Source organism: Apiospora aurea, assembly GCF_038362705.1.
Source record: "Apiospora aurea strain CBS 24483 chromosome Unknown utg000002l_segment0_segment0, whole genome shotgun sequence".
In the NCBI taxonomy this organism is placed as follows: Eukaryota; Fungi; Ascomycota; class Sordariomycetes; order Amphisphaeriales; family Apiosporaceae; genus Apiospora; species Apiospora aurea.
This window is the reverse complement of record NW_027117389.1, coordinates 2,513,471-2,525,484: the sequence shown is the minus strand read 5'-3', so window position 1 is coordinate 2,525,484 and position 12,014 is coordinate 2,513,471. Positions and strand designations below refer to the sequence as shown.

At 54.1% G+C, this 12,014-nt stretch overlaps 2 protein-coding genes across 2 annotated transcripts; one reads left to right on the top strand and one right to left on the bottom strand.

The window, feature by feature from the left end:
- Positions 1-4,334: 4,334 nt before the first annotated feature.
- PG986_003164 (uncharacterized protein) lies at positions 4,335-5,371 on the top strand (the record flags this gene model as incomplete). Its single annotated transcript, XM_066839386.1, has 2 exons — positions 4,335-4,869; positions 5,226-5,371. 2 exons carry the CDS (start codon positions 4,335-4,337, stop codon positions 5,369-5,371), a joined length of 681 nt encoding a protein of 226 aa, XP_066704450.1.
- A 1,681-nt stretch (positions 5,372-7,052) lies between these two features.
- On the bottom strand, positions 7,053-8,818 carry PG986_003163 (Pleckstrin homology domain-containing protein; the record flags this gene model as incomplete). The annotated part of the gene is made up of 4 exons (XM_066839385.1): positions 7,053-7,682; positions 7,744-8,214; positions 8,268-8,466; positions 8,526-8,818. 4 exons carry the CDS (start codon positions 8,816-8,818, stop codon positions 7,053-7,055), a joined length of 1,593 nt encoding a protein of 530 aa, XP_066704449.1.
- Positions 8,819-12,014: the final 3,196 nt, after the last annotated feature.

Here is a 12,014-nt window from a genome sequence, read left to right as displayed (position 1 = left end):
GGGTCTATTGGAGGTGTAGATAGCCATGCCGTCCACCCCAACGGGCGCGCTGTGTGGCGTCTATCATGCTGTGCAACTGCTGCTTCCCCAGCTTGAAGCTATGTCACTCTCCTTCGCTACATATCATATCCCACACTGGCGCCGGACTATGCGATGCAGTCATGTTACTAATCCTCGTGCATGGTCGCTAGGGTGTGCTTGCCAAATGCTGTTTCGTTTGGTCTCAATGCATACATACATGGGCATACCAGTGCCAGGCAGAGAAACGTTATTTCACCGATGATCACTTCGAAGGGCAAAATGCTTGCTCGCCCGAGCTTTTGTACTGCAGAGGAAACGGGTCCGATCAGGCGAGGCCGATGCCTACATCAAGACTTCTGCAGTGACATGCCCTGGTATATGGCGGTGAGTGCTTTCGCCTGACTCGCGCGTGGCTTCATGAGGATGATTCGACTAGACAGCAGCAACAGCTCACCAGTCGCTCCGATCCATCCATCTCGCGAACAATTTACAATTGAACACTATGGATATCATGTAGCAAGAGAAATACAGAGTGGGGTCTACCTTGCGGCAAGCTCGATTCCGGGGCAAGTTAGCTGGATCTTTTAGAGTTGAAACTTGCGCCAAACTGATATACTCACTCATCCCACCACTCTGGTTGCTATCATCAGTATCGGATGTCCGTTTGGGTGCTCGGAGTTGCGATGTTCCGTTCAGGTACGCAGCCAGGCCACGCGTACTGCCATCTGTCGGTCGGCGTTACTTACGGTGCAGAGGAAGAAGAATGCAGCAGAGTGGCGTCTCACACATGCCGGGAGGCGGGTTGAACTGGGGAAAATAACATCGAGATGTGTCATGGTCTAGTAGAAGATACAGGCATGGACAGTCAAGGACGGGGTTGGGTCTCTTTGGTTGGACGAACGGGACATTTCCCCGGGAGAGCAACTGAACCCCCTTCGAATCCAACAATGTGTGATTTGGCGTCGTGATCTGTCGAATGACAAGGTGAGGCCGGCTCCCAAGATCACGCAACCAATGTACGAGCGATGCTGTGTGTATGGACACAGAGCTCTGTTGGTCGCAGGTCAGGTCAGGTCAGGTCAGGTCAGTCTGGTCTACTTTGGTGGTGGGGTCGGCTTGGGGTTGGGTTGGGTGTTGCGGTTGATGGTTTCAGCCAAAACCGACCGATCCCAAGGGCAGCGAGAATCTCGGATAACGCTGTGTCGTTTGTGAGTTCTTTGGGGGTGGTATGGCTTGGCTTGCCTAGGCCCCTCTCCGACCACCCCTTTGCCACAGCATTACTGCTCCCTCTCCCAATCTCCTCGTGGGCTCGTAGGCTCGTGGGCTCATGGGCGCAGGAGGTGGAGCGGATGCGCAAGCTGCATTCTAAGCGCATGCAGTGCAGGTGTTGAGCCCCACGTAGGGCGTCAAATCAAAAGGCGAAGGCCTTTTCAAGCCAGATTAAGGGAGCGCAGGAGGGTGTCTGGGTGTCTGAGTGTCTGGAATCTTGCAGGGCCTGCATCGAGTTGGGTGGAGATATGTATGTAAGTATGTGCCTACTGTACGGGATGTTGGTTGGAGCTCGGAGTAGTAGTGTCGTGAGAATCCGCAAGCAGGACAAGCAACAAGATGCCATCCACTCATCCATGCCCCATGTCTCTCGATGGCGGGGTGATTAGGCAGGTCGGCCTTGATAAGATAAGCCCCATACTGCAGCCGGCTGCAGAGGCCTTCCTCCCACAGCTACATACTAACCGTGCCGTGTGCATTTGATGGTAAGTGAAAAGTCTGTCTGACAGACGGGCGAAGGCCACTTCTCGTAAAGACCAAGATTGGGCATCTACGTACCGTATCTCGTCAACGCTGGGATGAAAGGATCACGCATCTTAGCTGCTCGTATAGTTCCAGTTCTGGGGAGACAGCACAGCACTGTAGCGACAGCCCAGGCGGGAGCTCTGTAGACCTCAGAACTCGGCTTTGCCATTCAGAAGCAGGGCCGCAGACGCGGCGCCAGGGACAGCTGTTGCTGACCGATGAAGCCTAGAACATGCATCCCTCGCAGGCTGTCTTGGAAACACTTTCTACAGTACGGACGGTCTTGTAGTTGGTGATGAGTCATTCGCTCAATATAGCCGGACCAGGAAGGGAAGCCTAGGCAGTAGGTTCCTAGGAAGCATATGCTGGAGCAAGTTGCCGACAAACTGCCGCGGCACTGCTTCCGACCACCTTGCCTTGCTTGCGTGCTTACGGGCAAAGATATGATGAAGGCTGTCTCGTGTTGCGTAGCACATGTTTCCCATTCCCTGTGTCTGCCGTCGTATGTATGGAAGCCTTTTAGAAGCACCTCAGGGAGCGTCTGATGAATTCGACTTACCGCCTCTTTGCAGTGATTTACCGAACGACATGGACCAACGATAGAAGCCCGGCGTCGACCGGCCCTCCAGGCGATATGTAGTATGAAGTGTGTCGACAGACAATCCTGGATGAACGAGCGAATGGCTTGCAGCAGTTTAGGTCTCGTTGGGCATGGCGTGGCTTCAATCTGATGGTGGGGTTACCTTGGCCGCCCCCCTCTGCCCCCTCTGCCCCCTCTACCCTCTCTGCCCCTGCACCGCCCGCCATCTGCTACCCACGGGGATATCCCCTCAATGGCGGTAATGCTTCCCCCCCCTGGTTTTCCGTACTCTACGGAGAGCCACAGATCAACAGGGCCGTGCAAACCGGAACAGGGCTATTTTGACCAATCAATCAGCGCGCTGGAGAAGGTGGAACGTTCAAAACGGCCCATCGATCGTGCTAAATTTTCCTTGCTCCGTACAGTACTTTAAGCTTGGTGAAGGGAAGTATTACCGCCATTGAGGGGATACCGGAGTACACCATTTGTCGTGATGATTACCTGATCCCAAGTCGAACAGGCCAGGCCAGTCAGCATTAGGTACATGTATCTAGCATGACCATCTTCCCAAGCCAAGCTCGCCTGGACAAGGTCCCTAGGTTGAGTACCTACATTTGGAGCACTTATGTTTGTACGTAGTACCTAGGCAGAGAACAACCTTGGAAAACCCAATGGAATGGCCGAGGAAACGGTTGACGACAACAGTGCCTGACAGGTGGGAGTCAGCTCGAGGTTGAACCACACCCCATGTGGTAAGATGGATGGATGTAGATGTAGGCAGGCAGGTAAGTACATGAGTCCGACCCCAGCCTACCAACCTACCTAGGTACACAGGGAACTCCAGATATCCGGCGCTGTTACGGTGAGACTCTATCGAGATAAGTGTCGCTTGTCACGCTTGTCTTTGTCATGGGCCAGAGGATTCGTGTGAAGGGAAGTGAGCTTTGCGACTAGTCTCCGGCCGGCCAGTATCACACGCTATCACTCGCTCGCACAAGCAATCTGTGAACAACACTCGGTCTGATACGGGAATGCCATTGGAGGGGGGTTCGCTGACAGACGGGGATATTTGTGTCTCTGACATCCAGTCACACTACCCAGGTAGGTAGGTAGGTAGGTAGTGCCATACTCAAGAATAAAAAATTGTATTAGTCGACGACTGACTGACTGACTGACTGACTGACTGACTGAGCAGAAGCAGTCAAGCGTCAAAGTCAAGGTCAGTCCGCGTAACACACACTCCATCCCACTTTGCTACTTTGATACCCCTCCCCACCACACACCCTGACACCCTAAGCAAAGCCAATTGCGCCTCTGCCCCTCACCTCCCGCACTTTGAGTAGGCAAATCACTTCCCTAAATTCTTCCCGGGCTCGAATATTTCGCAGGAATTATTGCTTTTCTAAAACGCGCCCGTTATTATTAAACACTGCGACTATACGTACAGTAGTTGATTGCATTACATCCGGCTTCCCAGTAAGTACATACATACGTGCATACACATCAAATCCCTTTTTCTAAACCCTGGCCTTGGCTTGCGTCCTGCTGCTGCTGCTGCTGCTGCTGCTGCTGCTTGCTTACTTCCACCCGTCAAGATCCAAGCCTGCTGCTACCATACCATACCGTAACCGTCAACTCACCCAGCCCGGCTACTAGGTTGACACTCCTCTCGATTCTAGCAACGACCAATGTAAGTGACCTGCCTCACTTGGGCTTCCCGATTCTACTCCCCCCTCCCCCCTACCGCGTACCTTACCACACCCTTGGCTGTGCGTGCATGCGTGTGTGCCTGCCTGCGCTTCCCTCCCCCGGCGGCTTTTTCGTGCCACACCCCCGAAAATTTTCATTTCCTAACAAGGCTACAGATATTGGCTTGGGCATTCATATCCTTCGGGCTCTTCTCCTCTTTCTCCCCCCTTTCCCTCTCTCTTCCTTCATCATGAGCGCTCCAGTCCCCTCCGGTAGCGTACCCGACAGCAACGCCTCAGCCGTTCCCGATGCCCCGCGACGACAGCCCACCGCCCCCTCCTCCGGTGCCACCGAACTCGCCGGTCAATCGATAGACGCGTCGCAGGCAGACCGCGAAGAGACCAAGAAGCGCGTCATCGCCGCCCTGCGCTACTTCCCCGACTGGCCCACCCCCGGTGTTAACTTCATCGACATCCTGCCCATCTTCCAGGACCCCAAGATCTTCGAATCCCTTCTGCAGGTCCTCGAGCTCCAGATCCGTGACTCCTTTGATTCCCTGCCCGATGTCATCGTCGGCCTCGATGCCCGCGGTTTCCTCTTCGGCCCCCCGTTGGCCCTGCGCCTCAACTGCTCCTTCGTGCCGGTCCGCAAGAAGGGCAAGATGCCGGGCGAGTGCAAGACTGCGTCTTACATAAAAGAATACGGCGAGGATTTCTTCCAGATGCAAGTAGATGCTATCAAGCCCGGACAAAAGGTTCTGGTAGTCGACGATATCATTGCTACTGGTAAGTCGCGCTTACCCCTCCATGGTCTTATCGAGATCGAGCCTTATCATCATTCCGGAGAACCGGGTGTACGATAAGCATATGCAAGCATGTCCATGTGGACAATTCCCCACGCCTACGAGAACACCCCTCCAAGTCCAACTCCTCCACCAAGCAAGTGCTTGCCTTTTGCTTGCTGGGTCATGAACCCGCAACCACTAGAGATGCAGACCAGACTGTTATAGCAGTGTCAGGCAGCACGCATGACTCGAGGCGTACAGACGGGTTTCCACGATCGCGGCGTAGTGTTTGGGAATGAGAAAACTAGACCTACCAACAACAACCCCTTGGAGTGCGCAGCTGACCTTTCAATTCAGGAGGTTCTGCCGCCGCCGCAGGATCGCTTGTCAGCCAATTGGGTGGAAGCCTGATGGGATACCTATTCCTGATTGAAATCAGCTTCTTGGCTGGCCGAGCCAAGCTGGGTGACGTCCCGATTCTTACTCTGGTCGAAGAGAAATAGGACGTGGGCCTGATACTCCGCTCCTGACGGCATATGGCTTTTTCAATATAACGAATCGATTCGGGTTGAGATTTGTTGCACAATGTTTGTAGAGTACAAAGGTTTCTCCCAAGCTTTCAACTTGAAAAAACAAAAACAAAAGATAGACCTTTTCCTTGTTCTGCGCCAGGACACGACGAGGCAGTCGACCGGCTGGATGGCTGGCGTGACGGAGATAGAATAGGCGGCACGCTTTAGCATGGGCTGGCGAATGGAGTTGAACACAAGCTTCAAAGAGAAGAAGAAGAAAAAGCAAAACGTTCGGTGGTATGTCTGCTTGCTACGTGAGCGGAGATACATAGAGGAGAGATGTGTCATCGTCTCGGAATACTACGTACACCACGAAGACCGCTTTGGCGGACTAGTCGAGGGTTCTTATCCTCATTAAGCCCGACGCGTCAGTATATGTGCTGCTGGTTGTGTGATTGGCCCACGATGCCTCGCCATCGTTGGATGATAACTCTGTAGGCTGAAGATTGGACATTTGCTTTTCTATTTGACTACTATCTCACCCCAGAGGTCATCTCCACCCTCCAGAGCGCAAGTCGCGTAGCAATTTGACGGACTAACCCTTCCACTGGCCATGATGGTCGTCAAACAAGTTTATGGCAGGCACACAAGAATCAGTAGTAGCATTGATCACAGGGAGCGATACAGGGGCATCAACTTGGGCAGGCATTAACCGACTACATACATGTAGAATGAGACGACCTACCACAAGAGTAGGCTTGTAAAGGTTGGCCAGGCCAATGCGAAGACACGATCACTGCGTTTATTGGATCATCAACCGTAGTATCTTTTGGTAGGTTTGGACAGGTTGGTACCCCCATAATGGCGAAAGCGCTGCTTTCATTTACAATACAGATTCCTTGAATAATCGACAAGCTGGGTTATCAATTTCGACTAGACCATCTATCTATTGGGATAACCGCAACTCTATCCAGTGGAATAAACAATGTTAGCGGAATCGGGAATACGGTTAACATTGAAGCCCAGCGAGTCACAGGATGCATCAAAAAGAGGAAAGATCATTTCAACGTGTGTATTAGCTATTAGAGAATGATTCAGTTTGTCACAAACTGCACCCTAGTGGCGAGTCTATAGGCAAACTGCATTCGGAGACATGCGACTTCATATGCTCCAGTCCACCTCCCATGCCATCGTCAATTGAGTTTTCATAGTGTTTTTTTCTGTTTCGCTGGTTGGTTTGTTGCTTTGTCCATCTTTTGTCCAAACGACTGGGTATACTGGGTATCAGCAGAGTAAAGGAAACATTTTGCGCAAAAAGCAGATGGCGTATGCATCATCCCAACAAGATGCATGCAACAAGCCCGGTGACTTCAAGAAAATCAAAAACCACGAAAAGAAATAAATCAAAGCAGGCCACCTTTCTAGCGCAGCAAGGGCGCTTGTTGGACGCAGAAAGGTGGGGTATCAGTATAGATTTCGACATGGGTATCTCGATGGAAATGCAGATCCGATCCCGACCAAACCCAACGTGTTGGTATGACTCTCTAGAAAACATCGTAAAGAGATCCAGGGCTATCGCCGCGGACCAGGCCCAGAAGGGCCAGGCTTGAGAAGCTCCTTCCGCCTCTTCCCAATCTGGCCACTACCAAAGCTGTTGTTGCTGGAGGCTCCTTTAAGCGGCAGCGGGGACAGCGCTGGGGGCGGAGGCAGTCATGGGCTTCTCCTCGCTGGTGGCGGCAGTCTCCTCAGCGGGGGCGGCAGCAGCCTCGGTGGCCTCAGCGGGCTTCTCCTCGCTCGTGGCAGCGGTCTCAGCGGCCTCGGGGGTCTCGGCAACAGCCTCCTCGGCGGGCTTCTCGGCGGGCTTCTCAGCGGCCTTGCCCTTACCCTTCACGGTCTGGCGGAGCTTGGAGAAGAGAGGCGAGCCGGACTTCTTCTCGCCCTCATCCTCGGAGGAAGCGGCCTTGTCCTTCTTGCCGAAGTTGAAGGGCATGCTAGACTTGCGCTTGTCGCTCTTGACCTCCTTCTTCTCGCCGTTGGTAGCGACAGCCTCGGCGCCCTCAGCGGGGGCGGCAGTGGGCGAGGCAACATCAGTGGAGAGGGGCTCGCTGGTCTCGACAGCCGGGATCACGGGAGCGTTCTCGGAGACGGGGGCAGCGTCGACGGCAGGGGCAGTCTCGGCAGTGGGGGTGGTGGCAGTAGGGTCGGCCTTGGGCTGCTTCTTGCTGAAAGAGAGGCCACCGAAAAGGCTGGCACGCTTGGTGGGGGTAGGCTTGACGGGCTTCTCCTCAGCAGCAGGGGCGGCCTCAGTGGCAGCACCCTCAGCGGTGGGCTCAACGACAGCAGGGGGTCTCAGTGGCGGCGGCCTCCTCGGCACCCTCAGCGGTAGCAGGGGTCTCGGCGGCGGCAGGCTTCTCCTCCTTCTTGCCACCACCCAGCAGGTTACCGAAGATGGAAGCTCGCTTGCGGCTGGCAGATCGGCGCTTGGGCTCCTCCTTGGTCTCCTCCTTGTTGGCCTCGCCGGCGGGCTCGACGACGGTAGGGGTCTGGACCTCCTCAGTGGCGGCAGCACCCTCAGTGGCAGCGGGAGCCTCCTCAGTGGCGGCAGGCTTCTCTTCCTTCTTGGCGGCGGGCTTCAGGCTCTCAAGGGTCTTCTTGTAGGTCTCGGACTCGGTGACGGTGGTGGCGAGCTCCTTGGCCTCGGCAATCTTGAGCTTCAGCTGGGCAACCCAGTTGTCACGGTCGGCAACGTTGGGGGCCTTGAAGGCGTGCTTCTGACCCTTGGCAACAACGGTGAACTTGTTGTTGCCCTCAGTGGTGGGCTCAGCGGCGTCGGCCTGGTGATTATTAGTTCTGTAATCCATCATCAACGGGGGGTAAGTCTACTCACCAGAGGGATGATGCCGTGGGGAGTGGACTTGTCAGCCTCCTTTCCGTAGAACAGGAGACCCTTGCCGGTTTCAGTGGCCCACGAAGCGACGTGGTGGCCGACCTCGGTGGCCTTCTCGCTCTTGAGGTAAGCAGCCAGCTTCTCGCTGGGGACAGCCTCAGATCCGAACCAGAAGTGGGTCTTGGAGAACATCAGGTTCCTTCAGTAACGATTAGTTTCCTTGTCCTTGCAGTTTGAGCTAGTCGGCGAGGAACTTACTTGGGGAAACCGGCGCCGGCACCCTTGTGCTCGAGGGTGCCCTCCTCGATGGGCTTGGCCTCCTCCTTCTTCTCCTCCTCAGCGGCGGGGGCGGCCTCGGCGGCGGCAGCCTCGGTGGCAGCGGGCTCCTCAGCAGCAGCAGCCTCCTCCGCGGGCTTGGTCTCAGCAGCGGGCTCGGTGGTGGCGGCGTCGGCGGCAGTGGTCTCGGCCGGGACGGACTCGGTGGCAGCGGGCTCGACGACGGCCGGGGTGGTCTCAGGGACGACCTCGACGGGCTTCTGAATTTCGGCCATTGTGTATTATTTGTTTGTGTAAAAGGAGAAGGGTATCAAATGGGGTATCTCAAGAAAAGTAAATAAACACAACAAGAAATCTACAGTGTGAAATGTAGAAATACTCGATGTGGTAAATGCTGGTAGGCTGATTGTCTGTCAATGACTCCTAGCAGACTCACAACAAAGAGAGTTAGATGTGGAAGAGGGTTGAAGGAGGGGTGGGAAGGAAGATCCTTTTGACTTTAATGAGTCGATTACTGGTAGAATGAAGAAGGGAGGGAGGGAGAGTGCAAGCGTCCAAGTCAGTGTTGCCGCTTTCTATTTATTTGCCTGTCTCGCAATAATAAGGAGGGCGTACCGTAAAAGGCAGCTTTCTGTTATTTTGCGGGACCAAGCGAAAGAGGCCAGGAGCCCAGGAGGCATGTACATTGGAGGGTGGCCCTGGGTGCAAGGTGCAGAGTGCAGGGTGCAGGGGGGGCAGGGTGCAAGGGTCGTTCGCCTCTTAGCGCAAGTACCACTACAAGGGTCGATGCCCTGCTGTAATTGGGCCGGGACTGGGGGTGTCTCGAGTGGAGCCTGCTTAGCGGTTCAGGAGTGGGGCGTCGAAAGCCCATTCATTGGCAATCCAACTGGAGGACTGGACGACTCCTGGCAAGTGCAGACTGGACAGAGAGGGATTCATCAATCAAATTCACTGATCGAAATGAATTCGTTCCTGTCGACAGGCGACTCAGGTAGGCAAGTACGCTACTGCTACTGCTGCTGCTGCTGCTGTTGTTGTTGCTGCTGCTGCTGCTGCTACTACTACTACTGCATGCAACTCTACTGCAGTACTGTACAGTACAGTACGGTACGGGCAGCACCTGCTACCACATACTACTACTCCTGCATTCAATATTAGGGGGTACCTACCTACCTGCTGCAAGTACGCAGTATCCGTAGAATTGATTGCAGCAGCAGCAGCAGCAACAGCAGCACGTCTAGTCTGGCCTGGCTTGATCTGGTCTGGTCGGTCTGGTCGGTCTGGTCTGACTGTCCACCACATGCACACACACACACACAGTTGATACACCAGAATGGGACGAGATGGAGGAGGGGAGGAGCGGGTGGTTCAGCGTTTGTCACTGCTTGTGCTGTGCTTGCCTGCACTAAAACTCAAAAGGCTAGAAGCAGTAGTTGAAGCAACAAGGGCCCCCCTAATGCTATGCTATGCACCTCTGCTATGCCATGCCATGCCATGTATCACCATGCGCATACTGCTGCTGCTGTCTCTGCCGCCATCGAACCACACGGCTTGCTGACCCCATGATGCAAGCCAAACTTGGTCCTAGATCATCTCTCTATTGTTCCCTCCTCAACCAGATCCAGCTCGAGATAATGATATATTAGTTGTGCTGTTTCTCCGTTCCATACTCCACAGAACCGGCTTCTCGTCGTTCCAATCTCCTATCTCCAGAATGAGCTGCAGGAGGAAAAATAGGCACCCCCCCCATGAGCAACACCCACCACACCCACTGGCGGGCCTGCAGTTGCTGGGTCATCGTGCGGCGGTGTGGTCCGTGCCGGCCGCGATTTTCAGTTCTCAATTGCTGAAATGAAGCAGCTCGGGCAAAAAAGAAATTACAACGTCGTTAGCAGTGTCACCGGCAACATTAACCTGAGCAGGGGTCACAGAAAGCCAAGACGCCAAAGGGGGGATAACAAGCCCGCTACTATTTCCCTATTTCCTGTGTCAGGACAGGAGGCTCCTTTTGAGTGAGAAGCACAGGAAAAAGTAATACATTGATCAAGCATGAAAGATGCGCCACCAGGCGTTTCTGGGGATCGATGCTCCAAGCCCATTGATTGGAGAAACCAGGAGCAAGGTCGCTTGTGGACTTGTGTTTCACCGTCTTCTTCTTCTTGTTGTTCTTCTTCTTCTTGGTCATCGATCGACCCTGGTGCTGGTGATGTTCACGGCAATGTGCCTCCCCCCTTCGGCTGCCGCAGGTTGAGTGGCAGTGGGAAAGGACGGACGGGCCAGGCAAGCTACAGGTCTCACAGATCGAACGAGAATGCGGAATGCTGGTAACCTACGGTACATGGCTCACACAATGGCTGTACTTCTCATTCATGCGCGCAGTAACGATCAGCAAACCGTTGGCCAGCTATGTACTACACTGGATGGATAAGTTTAACTCTGTTACCTCCCCAAAAATGTACTTAGTAGGGGGTTAAACTATGGCCCAGCAACTTCGTAGATTAGGTAGATGACTGCCCATCCGCATGCACATGCTAGCAGAGGGTGGTGTGGTGCAGGTACGAAGCAGTACAAGATTAGAAAAAACACCGTTTGTTAGGCATCTATCCGTCTCATGGAATGAAACGACAGAAGAACATTACTACAGTACTAGCGGCCTTGCTTGTTGACGTTTGGGCCTTGAAACCTTATCATGGTTGCTTGACGATGCGCATAAGCAAGGTATTCTTGCCCGTTTGGTGAAGTAAGGTAGGCTGACTCGGGTTCCAACATCGGTCGTCTTGCTGGCTGACTGGCAAGATGTCCCTGATACTACACTTGATACGACGATGGCAATGGCCTCGAGCCAAGTAGCTAAGCCGCTGCCTTTTGGCGCAAGCGATGCGCCCGACTCGTCGCTATCTTCAGACCACTCGGCTCGCAATATCTGCAGCCAGTCAGTCAGGGATGAGTGGCTTATCAATAGCACCTGTAATTGGCCTCGAGCGGCGTCAGTCTGCCTGCCAGGGAAGGAGGGCACACAATCCGGTTGAATGCCCTACTCCTCCTACTTTTGTTACATATTGCATTTGTGTGTGTGTGTGTGTGTGTGTGTGTGTGTGTGTCGATAATTCCAAGTATAGGTATGTAGGTTGTGTGAGAGACGGAGGTCTGGTGCTGCTCGTTTCGTTTGCGCGTAAGGTGGGTGCATGTACTCACAAGTCGACTGCCAGGTACCGGCATACGTATTTCGCACCTTGCCTTACATCCGCTGTCGATTAGCAGCAGCAGCAGCAGCAGCAGCCGCCGCCGCCAATGTCCCGACTTGAATGTACTTTTTTCTGTTCCTCTTGCTGCCATGCTGGGCGGGCTGCGGGCTGCATCTATTGCACTAGCGCTCCCTATTGGCCGCTAGGGCACGTTTATTTCGACGCTACAACTCCCTCTAACCTGCAGTAGGCCCGTACGCCATGTGACTGGAGATTTGCTTCTAAA